This window comes from Spinacia oleracea, chromosome 2 (assembly GCF_020520425.1).
Source record: "Spinacia oleracea cultivar Varoflay chromosome 2, BTI_SOV_V1, whole genome shotgun sequence".
Classification (NCBI taxonomy): domain Eukaryota; kingdom Viridiplantae; phylum Streptophyta; class Magnoliopsida; order Caryophyllales; family Amaranthaceae; genus Spinacia; species Spinacia oleracea.
The window spans coordinates 82469575-82490966 of NC_079488.1; the positions used below are offsets into that span (position 1 = coordinate 82469575).

Below are 21392 nucleotides of genomic sequence, written 5' to 3' on the forward strand. Positions count from 1 at the left end.
ACAACGCGGCCATCACCGCTCTTGCCGTAGCCAACTGTTCCTCCGAGAACTGACCGGCGAGTTCAGACGGCATTTGTGTATCATCCTGGGCTGGGCTTTCGGGCTCTCCGTCTGAGTCGTCGTCCTCGACTGAGTATCCCAGGACATGTAAGGGTGTTGCTGCAGTCGTAGTTTTGCTGACTACCGACTGGCTCCCTAGCTGGGGGGTGGGTTGGTCATTGACGGGTGTTATTATTGGCTCTGCCGAGAACAGCGTGGGTTTCAATGGGGTTGTTGTTTTTGTCGTCTGTGTACTCTGTGGGGTTGCTTTCGAGGCCTGCTTTTTGCTTCTCTTGTACGAATCCGACTGCGTACTCTCCATTTTCAAGGGTGATTTTTGTGTGTGTGTGTGTGTGTGTGTGTGTGTGTGTGTGTGTGTGTGTGTGTGTGTGTGTGTGTGCGCCTGGCTGTGGGTTCTGCTTACAAGTGGGGGTCCCCTCCTTCTAGCGCCAATTGTTCCGGCGACGGACTTGGAACAGGAAAAGGATGACTGACTCCCGACTGAGATCCTGCACAGTGAAACCGTTAACTAGCCTCGGGGGCGATCCGAGAATTACCCCTCCGATGCTTAAGTCAGATTATGCTGGTAGCTCTGTAATAAATGCTTATAAGAATGATTGGGCTGGAATTGCGTACCTTTGGCATTGATGGGGGTCCGTATATATAGACGGGTTATTTGTACGGAGGACCCGGGTTATTACCCGTTGGTTCCGGATCCTCCCTTTCGGCTCTGATAGGTAGATGATGTCAGAGAAATGCCGACTGGGATTGTAAACCCTGGATGCCGACTGCACCTTTGGCGCTTCTTGTGAGTATATGTCTATGATACAGCTGTTATGGGTTGTCCTACCGGCATACCGGTAGGGCTACCCGTACACATAAGATACTGACTTCTTTCAATCTTTCTTAAGAAGCTAAGTGTGACGTGAAATTACATTATTACTATTAGTAATTAGTCTTTGGAATTTGACATTTTACTTAACTGAAAACTACATTTGAACTTGTGTGGGTAAAAAAATAAGCTATTGGTAATTTTCAAAAATCCATGAATGAATCACAGATGAGATCGACTATATCGTAAGTAATGGTTTAATTGAACTAGTAATGTGATTAATTAAATATTAGGACTTGGGAGTATATATGATACGTAAGGGGGAATTATTACCGTTGCTCTTTAATGATGGTAACACTTTAGATAATGTGTCCAAAACTTAGAAAAACATGATCATAAATTCTCACTATTACATAAGTAAAAATATTATTATATGAGATCTTATTAGGGCCGTCTCGAAATGTTAGCGGTTAAAGATTGTTAGAGTTCATACAGATAATAATTGTAACAAACATTAAGCAACAGATGTAGTACTACTGAGTATATATTACGTATTATACTAGTAGTGTCCATTATTTGTCATCGTTTTATTTTGTTTTTATTTGGTGTAGAGAGAGTCACAAGGCCTAGCAATGATATATACGAGATTTGATCTAAGTCTTATGTATGTCCCATCTTAAGGCTTTAACCAAAAAATATAGGGTGTGTTATCTTCCCCGGATGAAACCTGGTCTTATTTGAACTTATTGGAATTGATTAAACGTAATTGGCCTGATAGGAGCATCGATAAGCCCTGATTGAAACTTACAGGATCTAATCAGACCTAATTTAAAGAGAGTATACTTAAGAGAGTAAACTTGTAAAACTTGATTGGAATTTATATTGGTCTGATATATGAACTGATTGTAACTTATCTTAACTTATTAGACCTGATTTTTTTTTTTTTTTTTTTTTTAAGATAGAAGAGAACGCATCCCTACCTCCATGAGAAGATTCATTCTAGACGTGAACACAAAATTATTTGCTTCAATTTCATTCCAATATGTATGTAGTGTGTGCAATTGAAACAATGTATTGTATTTCTACTAGCTATATGTTATATGTATGTTCATTAGATCCTTCATTGATACAATGATATTAATATGGCAATCTTATATTAAGCCTACGTAACCATATAGAATGCAACACCATATGAATCAAATCAAATGGTTTAGAAGGTCTATTCAACGTAAAATGCCATTTCACACTCCTTACTCCTCTTACCAATTTCGCATACTGTCTAGGAGAAATACCTTTCAACATTGTCTTAATCTCGGGTATTTTCGCCTTTGGAACATAGATCGAAAATCGATTCCAATCAAGAACATCACTGAAAGGAAACGAATAATTATCTTTGATAATCACTGGTACGCACTCTGCACGAATAGCTTCTACAATTCTCGAACTTGCCACTTCATAACCACTAGGGCACAAGCAAAACTTGCTTTGCCCTAACATTTGAAAGTAGTTTTGATTCTTTGGTAGGTGTTCGTAGAGTTGGATTTCGCTGTCCTTTTCCCATTGCGCGAATAAGGACTTTCTAACGTGTCCATGGTTACCACCGGCGAAAAATGCAAGGATTCGGCGCTTACTTGTTCGCAAACCCAACCCTGGTTGGTTTAAGTCCTTACCCGGGACATTAATTTCCGGGATGGGAACATCTCTCATGGGTTGAAATCCCTCAGACGTATTGGCGTTACAAAGTGCTCTTATAAGATTCTTCAACAACTGCGGGTTGGCGAATGAGATCTCCGGTGCCTAAAATATACAAGCATATCAACAATTGCATGCTTTAGAAAAAAAAATTAAGTGGGTGTGCGCTATGATAATTACTTTTTCCCTTTTTTTATTAGTTTCACATATGGACATACGTTGCTGAACAATGAATTAATTACACGTTTCGCGTCTATATATAGTATGTAACGTACATACTTACCCAATCATGGCACGAGAGCATGAAATGATCAGCCCCGTGAGTTCTATTCCAATAAGGATGCTTCTGAGCTACCACATTGACATAGTCTAACGACACCTTGTTGATAGGACCGCGGTCATAGTCGAGGGGCTTGTAAAACGATAGCCTCATGTTTACGATACTGAAGGGGAGAAAGAAGACGTGCGCCTCATCAGGGTGGCGAGCCATGAACTTGTTGATTGAGCTCGTTCCGTCCTCCATTTCTTGGATGAAATGGCCTTCTATGCCATAGAAGTAGCTCATTGGTCCTTGGTGCACCAAGGGTCTTTCCCCTTCTTTGTAGGTCCATATCTTGAATCTTTTTACCATTTCTCTGTGGCTCCTGCTTAATTATGTTTGTCAATTGAGTTTACAATTACTGTTAGAAATTAACAAAATGCACGTAAGTATGAGTAGATATCCTAGCTATAAGACCATCATACGCATAAGACTGTGCGCTTATCAAATTATCATTAAAAAAAATTAACTATATAATGATAAAATATAATTATTTTATTAGAAAGTATAACTATTTGATTGATTATACTGATAAGTATTGAAAATAACTATTTGGTCACAATGTATAACTCTACGGTTAAAAAGTATAACTCTACGGTTAAAAAGTATAACTAGTTGATTAGAAAACATAACTACGTACATACTCCTATTTGGTGGTAAGAAGTTAGTTTTTTCACACAATACCATTTATTATATGTAAATTTATGAATATATACTTTGTAGTAAATAACTAAAGATAGTGTGCTCTATATTAAGAAGTGTTTGGTAGTAGCTTGTTGATGGTGCATTCCCTTCCCCTTAAAAATAAATTTTAAGTATAATAAGGTTAAATAACCCAACTTTTTGGTTAATGACAGTTTTTTCTATAAATAAGTTGCTTTTTGAAAGAGAAAAGACCTGATATTGCCAGAAAAGTAAAAAAAGATCTATTTCGTAATAAGTTACAATAATGTCTTATCAGTTTACCACAAGAAAACACTGCTAATCTCCTTTAAAGCGGTCGGTAATATCATTATAAACGATTGCTTTTAAAATGGTCGGTAAAATAAGTTTTTACCATCTACTTTAAATATGGTCGGTATAATCAGCCGAAAATAACTCATTTTCTTGTAGTGGTCGGGTCTTATAAGTTTTTACCATCTACTTTAAATTCTATTTCGTAATAAGTTCTGATCACAACCTATAAATCAACTAGATCCATATCCATATCCGTAATAAGCTCAGGTCTTTTTTTTTTTCTTTTTTTTTGACGGGCTTAAACTCAGGTCAAATAAGTATAATTTAGACAAATTACATAAATTCATATCCGTTCATCCCCAAAATAGAACGCAACCTAGCTAAATATATATGAGTAGCTTATAGAGTCTATGCATACTTGATATTTTAAAGCATGATTAATTCAAATAGGATCTTGTGCCACTTGAAATGCATGACCATGTGGTCTTACTGCTTCGAGTGATACCACCAGATTCAAACGATCTACTAGTATTCTAATTCTATTTGTACGTAAAAATATGCACAATTAATTATATTCGTACTAATCATAAATGTATAACGAGGTTTCATTTTTCCTAGCTTTAATTTATTTTCTATTTTCTTGTCTTGGATCTCTAAAAAAGAAGCTTGGTTACTGACTACTGAAGGCATTGACCATTATTAAAATATAAATAAAACTTCCGAAATTCAGAACCGTCCGTTATTTTTGTTTAAATAAGAACGTCGCTCAATTTTATTTTTTTATCATCCAAAAAGAGAGGTCGGTATGTACACGAAGTACTTCATTCCTGGGTTTTTTTAGATGCAACATTTACACGATTTTTTTGTAATGCAACACTTCAATATTATACGTGTGGCACGCTAGTATCCAACAATTTTTATTTGTTCCTTTAACCATCACCATGCAGGAATAGCTCTAAAGTCATTACACTCGAGTATATAATGTACACTTTAAAATTATAAATGTACTCTTATATAATCAGCACCTAGACCCGTTCAGTATTACTGTCAGTTTTCAGTTTTTGATTTTTTGATTTTATAAGTCATATGATTTAGATTGAATTATGAACTAAAAAATAGTCATACCTATTGTAATCATGTTAATTTTGAAAACTGACAGCAAAAAATTGGAAACTACTTTTTGTGGTTTTCATATTTTGGTTTTTAGTTTTGTAAAAAACAGAAAACTAGAAACAAAAAACGATACCGAACAAGCCCTAAAAGAAAATACTCCATTTGTACATAGTATGTTTTTGTCTGAATTTAGTTACTTGACTTATTATAAGTCCTAGTCATATTAAAAATGTTACAATAATCAAATTAAGTAATTTTAAATCAGACTATATAACATTTTAGAGGAATTGAAACAATGAAAGGGCTAAGCTAAGTGGTTACTTCTTATCGTTGAACAGGTCGTTTGATATCGCTGCAGGTTTTCAATTTTTTATTTTATGATGTTTGAGGTCATATAAATTAGGTTGAATTATGAACTCAAATTTATTATTTATATAATAGTCATGTTGATTTAGAAATGTGATGAAAGAAAACTAATATTTTTTTTTTTTTTGGTGTTTTCCATATTTAGTTTTTTATTTTCAAAAAATAGAAAACTTGAAAGAAAAAACAAACACAGGAGTCAGGAGCCCTTAGTTGAAACAAAAATGACTTACTGTTGAAAAGCATACGGATTCCGGTAAACCGGTCCTCTTGGAACAAATATCTCCTCTTCCTCCGACTTACAACTCCGGGTACGGGTTGCTTCCTGGATAGAGCTACGAGCTCGGGCCAAACCATCCTCAATCTTCTCCAAACTACTCTGATTATTCTTCTTCTTCTTCTTCTCTTTTTCCTGTTTCTTCTACACAAATGTACAAAAGTAAGTCAACAAAAAAACTTACCAAGAACCAAACAAAACCAAACCAAACTAACATGTAACAACAACTTACAACTAGCATGGTAAAATATGAGATGTTGTCATCATGATCATGATCATGAGGATGATGAGTATGATTAATGATGTTATTAATGGAAGGATTATCGAAAGGTGGCCGGAAAAGCTTAGAAAGAAGATTGAAGTTAAACTTGTTTTGGTGAAAGATAGATAAGTAGAAGAACAAGGTTAGAATGAGAAATGTAGGGAGTATTAGCAATAATTTTGTGGGTGTTTTAGCCATGGATTATGTGTTTTAAGTACTTTTTACCTCTCTTTCTTGTTTCTTATACTAGCTAGTTATGGAGAACATATAAAAGATTTTAACTTTAATTTAATTTATTCATATATGTCAGTGTATAATACTAGTATTTAATTTATGATTATTATATTGTTTAACTTAATTAAGATTGTGCTCCTTAATTAATTTTATAATATAGAAAAGTCAAAGTTATTAGGGACTTAGGAGTCAGGAGCATATGGTGTGAAGTGTTTCTAAAGTATGGGGATACAACTACAAGGTGTACACATATTCATATGTGAAGATGGCTACGTGCCCTACCGATCAACTTGTGATTTGGGCCTGAATAAATCCGACTCAAAACGACCCTGATAGTTTTATACCGTGTTGTGACGTGCCAAAAATTTCAAAATGTGGCATGAGACCACGTGCTTATATTTTAAAGCCTAATTTCACTCAATTTATCGTTGTGTAATAGTACTTCGTACAAAACTGCAAAGCATAGAAGATTTGTAGTGCTGATACAAAAGAAGAAACTAAGGAGCTAATATAATGCCACCTTGAATAGTTCACACATTCTTATTTACCCAAAATGCTTAAAAGTTACCCTGATATATGTAAAAGTTATTTATTTTTCAGAAATAATTTTTTTTCATTTTAATAAAATTATTGTTTCAAACGCAATAATATTGTATAAAGGTAATTACTTAACCCATTCAAATGTTTATCCATCTACGTTTTTCATAAAAATATAAAAAGTTACAAAGGGTAAGAGTTATCCCGGTGTATACCTTGTGCGTACATAACCTTTTGTTAATAGTTTTGAAGTAGGAGTCATTTTGTTAGCGAACCATACATAATCCGATCCTACGTGGATGGTAATTTGTTAATTAAGTTTCATTCCTATACAAAATGGAAAATAAGTTTTAAAACAAACACACTTCCGTTAATCGTTCTATAATATCTCTATTACATAAAGGAACAGCTGAGGGCATAAGAGTAAATTAACTTTTCGTGTCCCCCAGTGAATTGACGAAATTACCCCTAATTAAACCCAGCCCCCAGCCTCACTCTCACATGCGCATAGCTCTCTTTCTCTCTCCTAGGTCTTCGGCGTCCCTGACCCTTCCTGCTCCCTCCCGTTTTCTCTCTCCTTCCTCTTCATCTTCTTTGATCTTCTTCCTCTAATCCTCTTCCACCAAACCCCATCCCATTCTAAACCCTAAATATTTCGTCTCTCTTTCACTGCACACACACGCTCTTTCTCCTCCGCCTCTCGCCGTCGCCATCACCGCCTGATCTTCTAGAGATTAGGGTGAGATTTTAACAACTTTGTATAGATTTTCATTTTTTTCCAATTGATTCTGGAGATTTTGTTTATTTGATGTGTTTTTTTTTTCCGATTTTTATTGTTTTTTCCAATTGTTTAGAGAGATATTTTTATTCTGGAGCCCTAGCCATTCCGATTTTAAAAAATATTGTGGGATTGAATAGAGAGATTTAGAGATTTTTGTTTTTCTAAAAAGTACATTTTTCGGGTTTAATTTGATCGGGAAAGTTTAGAAATTTATTGTAATGTCGACGAAAATGGGTACGGCGAAGGATTTAGCGGAGAAAATGAGGTTGATGGGTGCACCGGGTGGACATTATTGAGCCAAAAAATCGAATGTTTGTCAAAGATTGTTGTTGCCAGGTAGAGAGGCCGATCTTCGCCTTTAGATTTTTTGCGTAACTTTATCTCTTTGTCTCTTGATTTTGATGGTAGAATTGTTGAAATTTACTGTAAAACAATGTTTTTTTTTATGTTGTAATAGTGATATTTAGGGTTTAATTGGTGTTGTTTGTTGGTAGAAATATCCTCATTTTTTTGTGTTGAACGTGGAATTTTCGTATTTTTAGTAAAAAGCTGTGTGATTATTTTCAGTTATTGTGATTTATGGGAATGAATAATTAGGGGTTAGTTTATGTAGTTCAATGATGTGTTTCTCTATTTTTTCGTTTGATTACATAAAATTTTGTATTTGCTGCATAGAAATGTGATTTTTTATAGTAACGGTGATGATTTGTAATATTATAAATTATTTGGGTTAATTTTTGGTGATTAATGGTTTGATTGGTTATATGTGGAAGTAATTGTTACAGTAATATTGATAGTTTGTAATATTAAGATTTTTTCGGTTAGTTTTGCTGATTAATTGTTTTGATTGGTTATGTACGAAAGAATTATGTTTGGTACTGTGATTATTGTATTTATTTATTTTTTGGTTGTGAAACAGTGATTCACTACTACAAAAAAGGGCAAAGAGACCCTTCCAAAATGGCTTAAGAGATCTTCTTTCAAGGGGTCTCTATCTCACAGGTCTCTTTGATAAAGAGACCCCCTCATGAAGAGGGGGTCTGTTTGTTAAAAGTTAGAGACCTCCCACGTAAGAAAGAGGGTCTCTTATGTAAGCGTTGGTGAAAATATTTTAGAAGGGAAAGAGACCTCTTATTAGAGATATGAGATCTGTTTGCTAAATGTTCAGACCCCATAACTGAGATAGGAGGTCTCTTTGAATATTTTTATTTTTGTTTATTAAAGTAGTTAAGACCTCATATATAAGATAGGGGGTCTCTTTGTTATTTTTATTATTATTATTTTTTTTCAAATTAAGATCTCATATCTTAGATATGGGGTCTCTTTGAATTTTTTATTATTATAACTAGAGAGCCTTTATTACACCTGACGGGTCTCTTTGAAACCTTTTTTTGAAAAAAAAATCGATAATAGCAGAATACATGTCAGCTGCGCCAATTCAGAATTAATATACATATATTACACCTGCCAGCAGGCATCAAACGCACAAAACCACACCTGCTATAATACATAATTTGTAATAATTAGAGAACAATTCCATAATCCATATATTAACAAAAAAAATATATTTCCCACAAGTAATGCTCAAAACGCAAGCTTTACATAAATTGTAATTTGCATAAACGTCAAAGCTTTACATCGCAATTTCCAAAAAACGTAAAACAAAAATCAATTCAAAAATATAATCATTCACGCCAATTTACCAACAATTGGAACCGAAACTCATGGAGTTATTTTCATACCATCAACTTGGTTTTCTTCATCCGCTTCTTGCTTGAGCAAATACTCGACCCACATATCTCTAACCTCATCCACATTTCCCGATGAATAAGTTTCTTCAGAAAACTGTAATGAGTAGCATAATTAGTAGTTAAACAAAGGATAATTTAAAAAAACCGACTCATTTACCGATTTACGATAAGAAATATATAAACAGCTGAATGAAACTGTGAATACCAACCATCAATATATTACGGGAAATTTATTTCGTTGCCTAAACTAAAGGACATCAGCATTAAGACACCAAAGAAAACTCCAAAAAAAACAGCAGGTAGCCATCCAACAACACCAACCAACTGAAATTGTAACAGGACTGCAATCCCACTTATCCACAACAAAAAGAAACACCACCAGAGTATTGCAGCAGCAAACCCACATCATAGTATATACGAAATATATAGAATGCTTGTGATCGACAAAGAAATTATAAACAAGTTAATTTAAGGCCGGGATAACCACGAGCAATGCTTGTGATCCATGAATCTGTAAGTTAGACAAACATAGAGGAATTGAAAGAATCCAAAGTCAATAAATCATCAGAATATGAGTTCTGACAAAAAGTTGAAGGTATATTACTCACTTAACCACCTGGGTAACTGCCTGTGACTTTTGACTTGTGTATATTGAGATGGATTAATAACTGAAACTTGATCCATAGTTGACTCCTTCATGGACACTTTGATAAACCTACAGGCTACAGCCTGTTTGTACATTTCAGAAAATGCTTGTTATTTTTCATCCAACCTTTTTCTTTGAAAAAATTTCACTGTATTCTTAAAACTTTTCAAATATTCAGATCTACCTAATAATTCTCAGATAACTAAAGTGAGACTAAATACAGTACAATTAGCCAACCAGGTAAGGAAATTAAAGCAATTTCACACAACAAGAAAAATCAACAAGATAATTCATTGGAGGGATAGACATTTTTCAAATAAAATGCAAATTGATAAGGTAATTAATACTCGAATACTTAGAGAAAAGTCTAAACCCATATCATATCAGAAAGGCAAAGACATACGCCACATAACTCCATAAGCAAGCCCAATCCTACGCCTATAACACCTTAACGAAACTTTTGATACAAGATCAAGGAAGCTCCATCTTTATAACAATGCTTAAGTCCACCAGAAGATATGCTTTAAAAATCATGAATTCGTCATATTAGGTAGATTATCAAAGAGTTATACAGAATACAAACATTAGTTCCTACAGCTTGTTTCACGAAAGCTACAAAAAGAACAGTCAAATGTTATAGCCGTGTTGACTGATTCTCAAATATAAAAGCAGCGTTCCAGTGTAACTAGAAATGAATCATACATTCAGGTTCAGATGAAAGCTATGAAAAAATTCACATAAGGGGATTCAGGTGAAATGAATTAAGCATGAAACCCTTTCTTCTAACCCTCTTCCAAAAAATATGAGGGGGTTCCTGATTATTTACTTGGAGTCACTCAGGTAATTAAGCACTAAGTGATTATTTTTGAATAATCCATTGATTGATTGATATGGAGAAGATGTCCCACCTGCATATCTGGTGTCTGTGAAGTGAGGTTGGAGTTGGATAATCGAAGTATTATGCTATCTTTGTACGATTCTTCTTACTCTCCTTCTAGGGTGTCTAGCTCGGCAACAACATCATATTCCTGAATGAGGAAGTGAAAATCAAACTATGAGGCATAACCTTTTCAAATACATCATACAGTATAATAACATACACTTATGTAATATATAGTTTAGATGTTCCCTTACAGGGAAATAAACATCTAGAATATGATTTCAAACTTCATATACCTACTCAGTGATAATGTAGGCCCTGTCAAGAGTGTTCAAAATCTCATCCAATCCAAGTCTAAAAGGTTTAGTTGGAGCAACATTTGAAAACTTCCTGTAATTCAAACAAAGACATCACTTCCATCATAATTTCACATCACTAAAATATACTAGCACTGCATATATCAGAAATAAACAAGAAAACCCTTAAAAATATAGCTGAGCATTACACCAAAAATATCAGAACGAACATAAAGGAGAATTATGGGTCTTATTTGAGGAATCTCTTTGCCGACTTTTGTAGTAGTGGGGCCAGAACAGTACATAAAATGTGGATAAGGAAAACTTCTACCCAATCAGTTTTCGGTAACATGACTGAGACAAAAAACTAGGAAAGGAAACAATGTCTTACTTAAGTTATAAAGTTATCAGCTGTACTTTTAGCAAGCAGAGAAGTCATTCGACTACGATAAGCAACAGGTGACTTTACCTTGGTTGAATTAATTGGTCCTTTTCAACTTTTGATTACATTGTGTCTTCAACAACTCATAAACAATTCAAGAAAGGAAGGCAATGCAAGCAAAAATCTCTAAGAAGGTTTGTACAAAACTACTGCTAAGTGCTAACACCTCAAGCAAATAGGCCTGAACACTACCACCAGCAAAACCAGTTCCAAACACACAGACAAACACCCAACAAAAAAATTCAACAACATTCAAAATATGTTGGGATAAACATAAGGTAATAAGCTTATTTTACCTAGCTATTTTAACCAAAACTTCTGCTTGGTAATTTACAAGATCTCATTCAAGAACTGCTGCACCCAGGGAAAAAAAAGGTTCCAAAGGCACATAAATCAGGAGCTGCAAACAGAGGAGTGCCTCTACCTTTACTAACCTCTTTGAATTCGTTACCTGCAGCTTTGTAGCTTCATCGTTTCCCTGTTCAGCCACACCACTACAAAATATAGGGGAAAAAACCTGTTAAAAAAGACAATTTTGATTCAAGTCATTAAATATCGCAAATGATTCAAGTCATGGACTATGCAAATGCCCATTAACAGTGGCAGATTTCAGAAGATAGAAGACTCAAAAAAGTAAATGTTGGTTATACACCAGGATACTTTTAATAGGTCCTGAACTATTAAATGCGCAAGATGGAGCAGTTTCGTTACGTTCTCTATGAGTGGTGGATATCAACAAAATAAGGGAATTACCATGGGCACCTACTGCTAAAAAATTGCAGAAAATAGATACAAAACTTCCCCACCTTCTATAATTATATTCACAATACCTTCCGGGCAGTTAACCAACAACAAGATTAGTCGACGTATAAATGGAGGTCTGGAGTTTGAAACCAAGCAATCAGCAACATAAACCAACAATAATTATCCGAATAACCAAGAATCGCGTCTAATTGAACCAAATTAGCAAAATTGCACCTTTCCTGTTGTTTATTCCATTTCATACACTTATATCACAATTTCATAAATCAAGCAGTTTCAATTTCAATTGAATACACATTAAACCTAAATCTATCACTGACAAATATAACATCAAATACCTGCAATTTTCACAATTTTACTAGAGATGCTGAAAAAGAACAAATTGTTGCCCTAATTGAAAAACCTACACCTTAGGCAAGTATCACCATCCAATTTTAACGATTGAACCTTTAATTACGATAGAACTTCAAAACAAATAGCAAACATTGCAGAGAAAAGGGAAATACCAGTGAAATCCGCTCTCGATCATTTGCTTCTTTTGATAGCAGATCTGCTCCAAAGATCTTCTTCGCCGTCGCCTTCTTTAGGTTTTCACTAAGACTCCTTTTTTTTGTGAAGAGTGAACATTGTCGAAGGTTGTAGAGGAGAGAGAAATTAAAGTTTAACTTTTGTTTGCTCGCTGTAGAGGAAGACAAGAAGAGAGATAAAAAAAAAAGGAGGGGTGTGGAGAAGAGACCCGTGTTTTTGGATATCAGGCTTCTTCATTTTCATCAATTGGGGCCCACGGGAGATAACAGACCCGTATTTTGTGAAATTGGCTCTTTTCTTTTTCATTTAACAGGGCCACGCGTTATAAGAGATCCGCCTTTTGTTATACGGGGTCTCTTCCACTAAAGAGACCTGCTTTTTACCTAATGGGTCTTATTTAATAGATCTCTTTGCCAATTTTTGTAGTAGTGATTATTACAAAGGCTTCAACTTTGATTCAAAATTGAAATGTGAAGTTCTATTTTCTTAGGTAAATAATCATACAGTTGTATAATTAGGGATGTAGGATATGGAAATGATAAGTTTTTTGCGAGAAATTATTAGGAATGTGCAAATAATGAAGTATGATCTTGGTACAAGAAGACTGCTAAGAATGTAAGGTTTATTATTGCTAGATCGAGTCTTTTTGTTCAAGTATGATTCTGTTTAATGCGTTGTTTGAATTTTTGTAGAAATCTTTGAATTTAATTCTATTGATTCATTCGTTTGGCTCATTTGAATGATGCTGATCTATTCATTCGTTTGGCTCATTCGAATTTCATGCTCTTCACATACTAAAAACTTAAGATGAAAATTCCGGGATTACCGGGCACTTCATGTCATCTAGATTTTGTTTCTTTTATCCAAAAATGGGTTTCTTCAATATTTATATGATTGGTTGAAGAGTATTTCTTCATATACAGCATTTTATCGGCTCATCCTCATACTTTGGGCACTACATGTCAATAATGAGAAGGCAAAGATGTTGCTGTTGGCAGCAAGAAGAATTGTAACAATGACGGGTTTCTGGGTGCTTCTTGCTCAACTGTTCCAAACTTCAGTAACCGAGAAACTATGGGTATATTCTCTATTACCCCTATGATCTTTAAATTGTCTAATGATACTTTATCACGCTTTCTTGAACTATGTTTGTTGGTCTTATGTTGCAAATTTGGATTATTTTGTTAAGTTCAATCTTGAAGTCAGTGTTGAATGCTTTCTTGAATGATTGAGTGATGTTGCCACTCCTTACCTATGGAATTTGAGTGTTTCCATATGAGAGAGTGTTAAAGTTTTGCATATGTAGTTAATAGTGAGATACGGAGTAACATTGTGTTATTTGAATCGTCTGTGCAAAAGTATAACCGATATTGTATTTTTTTTGAGTCCAATAGAGTTTTACTCCCCAACTGCTCGGAAATGGTGTTATTTATATTTCTTTGAGTACTTGATTTAATTTGCACATGTTTAATTTTCTGAATTTTTGGGATTTATTTTCTGAATTTATGAGTTCATTGATTATTACTGAATTTTTGAATTTTTCTGATTTTTCCGGGTTCGATCAAAAGTGGAGACGCTTCAAGGAGAAGAATCAACAATCCGGGAAAAAAACATCTATGTGAGAAGAAATTAAAAAAATATGATGCAAATTTTGAAATTATGTACTGAATTTGAGTAAATTGTGTGTCCATTTCCTATTTTAAGGAACATTACCATGAATTATGTAATTTGGTCTGGTTTGTGACAATATATTAATCTATCATTTTAGTTTGTGTATAATCTCGCACGCATCGCGTGCATACAAGACTAGTATTCCTATATTCGAGGGGATTTCTCCTTCCTTAAGGTTGCCTGAGATATCGAACCAAACCATTAACGGTTAACCATATAAGGTAATAAGGGTTTTGGCCACCAAAGAATTGTATCTAAGACTTAACTACTCTATAACAAGCTTGTGTTATTCCCTAATAGCCTGGGTGGCATAATCCCTGACTATTCTTAGATGCTGTTGAGTTGCGAGTAAGCTAGTGACAGTACCAGTTGGCTTGTTCAGGGTGCAATTAGATAATCTGAGCTCAAACGACAGAACCTGGTTAACCCTATATAGCTCTGTTTCAAAGGCTACACTGTTGCAACGGGGAACTAGTTTTGAAGCCACGCAGCAAAGGACGATTGTAAATTTTACATTGCTCTTTAGACTGTTACACTAAGGTAGCTTAAACCAGAGCTCTGACTCATATTATTCAACCTCACTAAAACTATAAACTGAAACTCTAAATCAAACTTGGGATAAGAAAATGTTGCTAAATACCAGTTATATGCCAGAGAATAGATATGTTTTGTAGGGGATTGTTAAGGGTAAACTAGAATTAGAAAGTCAAACTTTTGTATTTTGTTGACTTTTGTTGACTTTTGTATTTTGACTCCAATAAACAGATTGTTGGAATCTGTTATAACCAACTTGCCACCTCAGCATTGTTAGTTGAGCTTGTTGAGCAGAGTTGGTATTAATAGCCACGACTGATTGTAATTTGATCATCATCATAATAATCAATCCTATCTTTCTCTCTAAGCTCTCTCTTAATTCTTCTCTCTATTCTTCTTCTTCTTCTTCTTCTTCTTCTTCTTCTTCTTCTTCTTCTTCTTCTTCTTCTTCTTCTTCTTCTTCTTCTTCTTCTTCTTCTTCTTCTTCTTCTTCTTCTTCTTCTTCTTCTTCTTCTCTATCTCTTTCTCTCTTACTGCTTCTTGTTAGGTTATGATACATATGACAATTCATAAATCATGCGGAAAAACCATTTAGCCAGGAATACATATTATTTACACATAATCATATAGCATAGTTTAGATGCATACTCTTTGTTGCGTGTCTTCCCTAGCTGCGCCCGAACCGAACAAGAACAAGTCTTTAGGACTCCAAGTGTTGTCCCTCGGTAGATAGTCCACAGCACGTCCGGATCCGCCTTAAGATTGACCAACTAGAATCGCCCTTAAGGTACTAAAGATTTTCGGCACTCTTAGATAAGAAATGTGTCTGAATTTTCTCTCAAAAACTCACTTTGAATACTTGAATAATCTCATAAAATATGTGACCCTAGGCACGTATTTATAGAGTTATGGAAAGGGTTTTGGAATCCTATTAGGATACTAATTTATTTAATTATAACCCTACTAGGACTCTAATTAAATAATCATTATCTAATAGTTTTAGGATTTAATCACACTTCGAATTCTGATTACTTCAGGATTCCTGCACACGCAATGCACGAGCACCGTAACCCACGCAAGCCTTGCGGCCCACGCTAGGCGCACAGCGCTCGGCCCATTACTGCGCTCTGCGCGCGCGCGCCCAAGGCCTTGGCTGGGCCTGGCCTTGCGCTGGGCCTGGTCGAGGCTTGGCGTGCGCTGGTGTGCGTTGGCTCGCTGGGCGACGGCCTGGCTTCGTGCTGGGCCTTCGTCTAGCGGGCCTCGTCCGATGCTAATTCGTACGATACGCTTCCGATTAAATTCCCGATTCCGGAATTCATTTCCGATACGAACAATATTTAATATTTCCGATTCCGGAATCAATTTCCGTTTCGAACAAATATTTAATATTTCCGTTTCCGGAATTATTTTCCGATTCCGATAATATTTCCGATTCTGACAATATTTCCGTTTCCGGCAATATTTCCGATTCTGGCAATATTTCCATTTCCGATAATATTTTCCGATACGTACCATGTTTCCGTTTCCGGCAACATCTACGACTTGGATAATATTTATATTTCCGATACGATCCATATTTCCGTTTCCGGCAATATCATCGTTTCCGGAGTATTCATTTCTTGCCTGTGACGATCTCAGCTCCCACTGAAACCAAGATCCGTCGATTCCGAATATCCATAGATGGAGTATCTAATGCCATTAAATACTTGATCCGTTTACGTACTATTTGTGTGACCCTACGGGTTCAGTCAAGAGTAAGCTGTGGATTAATATCATTAATTCCACTTGAACTGAAGCGGCCTCTAGCTAGGCATTCAGCTCACTTGATCTCACTGAATTATTAACTTGTTAATTAATACTGAACCGCATTTATTAGACTTATCATAGAATGCATACTTGGACCAAGGGCATTATTTCCTTCAGTCTCCCACTTGTCCTTAGGGACAAGTGTGCATTTCCTAATTCCTTTGTCGCTCGATGCTTGCTCTTGAACATAAGGTAAGAGTTGTCATCCTTATTATGTCCAGAGGTGTTTCTCGGTTTCAGAGTTCAACTGATCAAATAGACAGATAATCATAGCCTATGATTCATCCGAGCACGGCCATGCATTTCACAGTTTCTAGCTCTCCGAGTGGCCTTGTACAACTTTTAAGCATCTCATCCCGATTTATGGGAGGACAATCCCAATCTTGTGATCTTGAGATTAGACTTTGTTTGATAGGTGATTACCTGAGCGTTGCCTTTATAGCCTCCTTTTACGGTGCGACGGTTGGTCAACGTCAAAGCAACCAGTTCTCAAACAAGTAATCTCAAATCACTCAGGTATTGAGGATTTAGTGTCTAATAATTTTAATGAAATTTACTTATGACAGATTTTCATCTCGTACAGTAAAGTTTCATAGGTCTTGTCCGATACTAGTCTTCCCAAAGTAAGTATCTATGCAAATGATTATGACATTGCCATGTCCACATAGTTCAAGAAACAAAACTACTAGTCATCTTGCATTCTAATCGTCTAACGTTTTCTATGCGTCCAATTTTATAGAAAACTCCGACTAGGGACCTTTTTCAACCTTTGACATTCAAGTTCACTTGATAGACATTTCTTAGTCACAGGACTGGTCCTGACAGTCTATCTTGAATATATCGTCAAATTGAAGGGACTCATCATTTAATACTAAACCAAGATTAAATGGAATATGAAAATACATTTCATATATGATAAATGTTTAACCCCATTGTTTTACAACCATGGGCCTCAAACCCATCTTTAAAACAGTTCATGGAATTCAAAGCTATTCTTGATTTCCAGTGCTACAATGTGAGTGTTGTTTCTCACTTGTTGCATAGGTTTAGTTATCATGCTTTGCCAATCTTAATATCCTTTTCATCGAATGTTCTTCGAGATATGATGATAAGATCTTTTCGAGTTTGTTTATTATGTGATCTAGTCTTTCTTACTTCGATGGTGGTTTTACTCATTTTGCAATGAAGAACCATCAAGTTAGCAGACGTTTTTCTTGCTTCAAGAGTGGTTCTACGCATTTTTCAATGAAGAACCATCAAGCCAGCAGATAGGTGATCTACCCAAGTTCAGTGAAGAACTTTAAACAACCCTGTTTTATTGCTTCTTAGGCAATAATCACTTTTACTTCAACTGTATAGGTTGCTAGTGATGCTTTGTTTGGATTTACCTATCCAGTCAGTTCATAGATATGTGGAAGATTCTCCAACTATATCTTAGAACATAGAAATTATTATTTTAATTTCCCACGCAACAACTCATGGTCTCCAACCCATGTTGCCATTTTCAAAACACGATGCTCTATAGCTCGTCCTTATCAATGGGTAACTCCAAAGGGTCTTGCTTGATCCTTTGCCAGTGTTTATGCGTGTAGCATCAATATTTAGCATATCTTTATTTCCTTGAATCAAGAACTATTCCTATGTACCTTTTCAAGTACCATAAGTATTCTTGATCTCAATCTAGTTGATCTTTACTTAGATCAATAGAGATTTGTATATGTTCGTCATGCCTAAAGTCATACGATACGTTTTTGGCGATCCTCATATTATATCATACATGATAAATTCTTTTGCAGAATAATTCCCAATTGAATTCTATTCATGTAACTTTAGCTTATCTAGTTTCAGTAGATACTAAATTCAGCTAAATTCTTTGACATATAATATAGGTTAAGAATCTCATTTAGACTCTTTGATGTTTAACTTAGTAAATGCTTATACATAGTTCAAACATCCTTTACTTAGATTTATTCACATGGGTCGAATATCTCCAATGGAGACTTTCGTGTTTGATTTAGTAAATGCCATTACTTAATCCAAAACAATATCATAAGATCTTTGTAAATAGATCTTAATACCCAGTATGTACTAAGTTTCGCCATGGTCCATCATTGATGAATAATTTCAAATCTAAGTCATTAGCATTTGAATGTTATTTCACAATAGAGAGATATGTGTGTAATACACATAGGACCAATTAAGTTTTAAGTACTCCCACTAAACTTCTTATATATCTATAAGAATCATGTATATTTTATGAAACTAAAATACTTATTAGCTTCATTAAAACATAATTCCAATCCCCAATTGCTTGCTTAAATCTGTACTTAGATTTTATAAGCTAGCTTTCTCTTTCAAGCATTTATTTGGATCCACAAATCCTATGACATACCATGTACATAGTTTATTCCAACATTTGATTGAGGAATACGTTTTGTCATTCAATTGCTATATGTACCAATATGCAATCATTGCTTGAATTATAGACTTGAGCATTACGATTATGCATGAGGTTTCAACACAATTCACACCATGAATTTGCTTGTAACCTTTAGCAACTAATCACGCTTTGTGTGTGAACACAATTTCATGTTTGATGGTTTTTATCCTTAAAACAAACTTGCAACCAATAGGTGTGAACCTATTCTTGCAAATCAACAAAATTTCAATTTTGTCATCAAAACATTGAGTATGTTTTATGGCCTTTAACCATTTAAAACATTTGAGTCTATATATGGCCTCTAACCATTTTAGGGAATCTGGGTTTCGTCATAGCTTTCTTACAAGTCACAAACTCATTAATCTACATGATAATAGTTTGACTACAAGTTGTAGGTTTCTTCACTATTTAATAGAAGAATCGCATAGTTTCATTGACCTGATCTCTATGTTTCTTCACTATCTAATAGAAGAATCTCATAGTTTCAGTGACTTGAATTCTATGCCTACTTGGGTATAGAACATCAAACAATAGAATATCAATAGCCACTTGAAAGTCCTTTGAATATTCTGTTCTCCTTGAAGCACTTGTAAAGTCTTCTAAGAGATGTCTATTCTTTAAAGCCACTTCTAAAGTCCTTAAAGAATAAGTTCGGATTTTCTGAAGCACTTCGAAAAGCCTCCGGAATGTCCGTTTATGTTTGTTGTTCGCCTCGAAGACTTTCGAGGTCTATTTTCTCCCACTTGTCATTTTGGAAACGAATCTCCAAAAGGACATTATTTCGAGCAAACAAACATTATGTTCTCAAAAATTCGTGGTAGAAACAATGCCCTTGTGTCTCATTTGAATAAATCACAATGAAACATATATCTATACTTGGGCCTTAGTTTGTCGAATGACAAACACTAAGCTCCCACTGAGTTTTGCAACTCTCTAGATATTTTATGAAAAGTTATTCTGAAATTACTTTTCAAAAGCTTTGATGAATTTGGTTTAGTTTGGTGGTAGTTGAGCATTTTGTTTTAGAAATTATAGGAAAAGTCTTTATGATTCATCATTAATCGAATCAAGTACTAATTGACTTCGATTATCCCAACTAAGATATGCCATATCTTATGGACCTAGATTGTGAACACACAATCATTGATGATCATATTTGGTCTCAAGTAATCATGAACATGATCTAACCTAGATCTTTATGATTTCTTGCCAAGTGGATTTTATACTTCTGAATCTTTGAACTAGCCAAACAGATTCAAATTTATATCACATTTGAGTAAATAAACCTATATTCACTCAAATCCATGTGAAATAATAAAGTCATAAAATCTTTCTTTAGCTTTGAACTCTATTGTCTAGGCGTTCTAACAATAGTTCATATCTTTTGTTACCTTCAACAAGTAAGACTAGTTGTCTTAAATTGATCTAGAAATCAATCAATTTTCAAAAGTCTATCAAAATAGAGCTTTTGAATGTTAACTTGTTGATATGGTCTAAGCAACAGTGCCAAAGATTAGTGGAACTCAAATCAAGGGGTTGATTTGAACCTAGTAAAGTTCTTTAAAGAGTTGTTTGTTTTAATCAAGCATATTGACTCAACCTGTAATTGACCATTTCATTCAAATAAACAAACAAACATTGTTTTTGTTTTTCTTGAATGTGAGTCTTTCTGTGTTTGAAAACAGAAATTTAGGTATGTTGATTATGGAACAAAATAGCCATTAAGTTCCAGCCTTTGAAAGGACTTAAAACAAACTAGATGACCCTACAACTAATGTAGCATTGCCATGCTTCATTTCCCACTTGTAGGTCATTAGTGTATCCTAGCTTCCATTGTTTGAGTTATTACCGAAGTAAGAACCTCAAGCGGTATATGATACCAAGGAAGTTTGATTGCTAGGTCACTTCTCTTTAAACATAAACTTATAGGTAGAAACGGAATCGTAAATTCCTTTCATATGTTCCTCGTTTTCCTATTTCTTGTACCCTTTCTTATAGTCTTAAGAATTGAATTCTTTAGTGTTGACTTTTATACTTTGTTAGACATGTCCAATGTCACCAACAAGGTTCTTTACCATTTTAATTTATGTTGAATATTTTGTTTCAACTAGATGATCTTACCAGAAGCTTCTAAAGTTCTCTAAGTATCGATCTATTCGAATATCTAGGAACTAGACTCATTCGAGAATTAAATGGACAAAGATATTAGGTTGTTAACCATTGGTAAAGC

The 21392-nt window shown here is 34.8% G+C and overlaps 1 protein-coding gene and 2 long non-coding RNA genes across 6 annotated transcripts; 1 reads left to right on the forward strand and 2 right to left on the reverse strand.

The window, feature by feature from the left end:
- Nucleotides 1-1877: 1877 nt before the first annotated feature.
- On the reverse strand, nucleotides 1878-6190 carry LOC110800118 (probable glycosyltransferase At5g20260). Of its 3 annotated transcripts, none has more exons than XM_022005415.2 (4): nucleotides 5825-6190; nucleotides 5549-5733; nucleotides 2847-3207; nucleotides 1878-2668 (listed from the first exon to the last, which is right to left on the reverse strand). In XM_022005415.2, exons 1-4 carry the CDS (start codon nucleotides 6050-6052, stop codon nucleotides 2009-2011), a joined length of 1434 nt encoding a protein of 477 aa, XP_021861107.2. In that variant the 5' UTR covers nucleotides 6053-6190; the 3' UTR covers nucleotides 1878-2008. The 3 variants fall into 3 exon arrangements, with proteins under 3 accessions (XP_021861107.2, XP_056693110.1, XP_056693111.1); XM_056837132.1 differs by having other exon boundaries at nucleotides 5549-5736; nucleotides 5825-6157; XM_056837133.1 differs by lacking the exon at nucleotides 5825-6190 and having other exon boundaries at nucleotides 2847-3243; nucleotides 5549-5679.
- A 710-nt stretch (nucleotides 6191-6900) lies between these two features.
- Nucleotides 6901-14440, forward strand: LOC130467038 (uncharacterized). The gene is made up of 3 exons (XR_008927197.1): nucleotides 6901-7742; nucleotides 13635-13789; nucleotides 14280-14440. It is a non-coding gene; the product is annotated as an uncharacterized lncRNA (long non-coding RNA).
- On the reverse strand, nucleotides 8907-12882 carry LOC110803677 (uncharacterized). 2 transcript variants are annotated; one of them, XR_008927196.1, is made up of 5 exons: nucleotides 12690-12882; nucleotides 11856-11938; nucleotides 10980-11073; nucleotides 10712-10831; nucleotides 8907-9251 (listed from the first exon to the last, which is right to left on the reverse strand). It is a non-coding gene; the product is annotated as an uncharacterized lncRNA (long non-coding RNA). The 2 variants fall into 2 exon arrangements; XR_008927195.1 differs by having other exon boundaries at nucleotides 11718-11938.
- Nucleotides 14441-21392: the final 6952 nt, after the last annotated feature.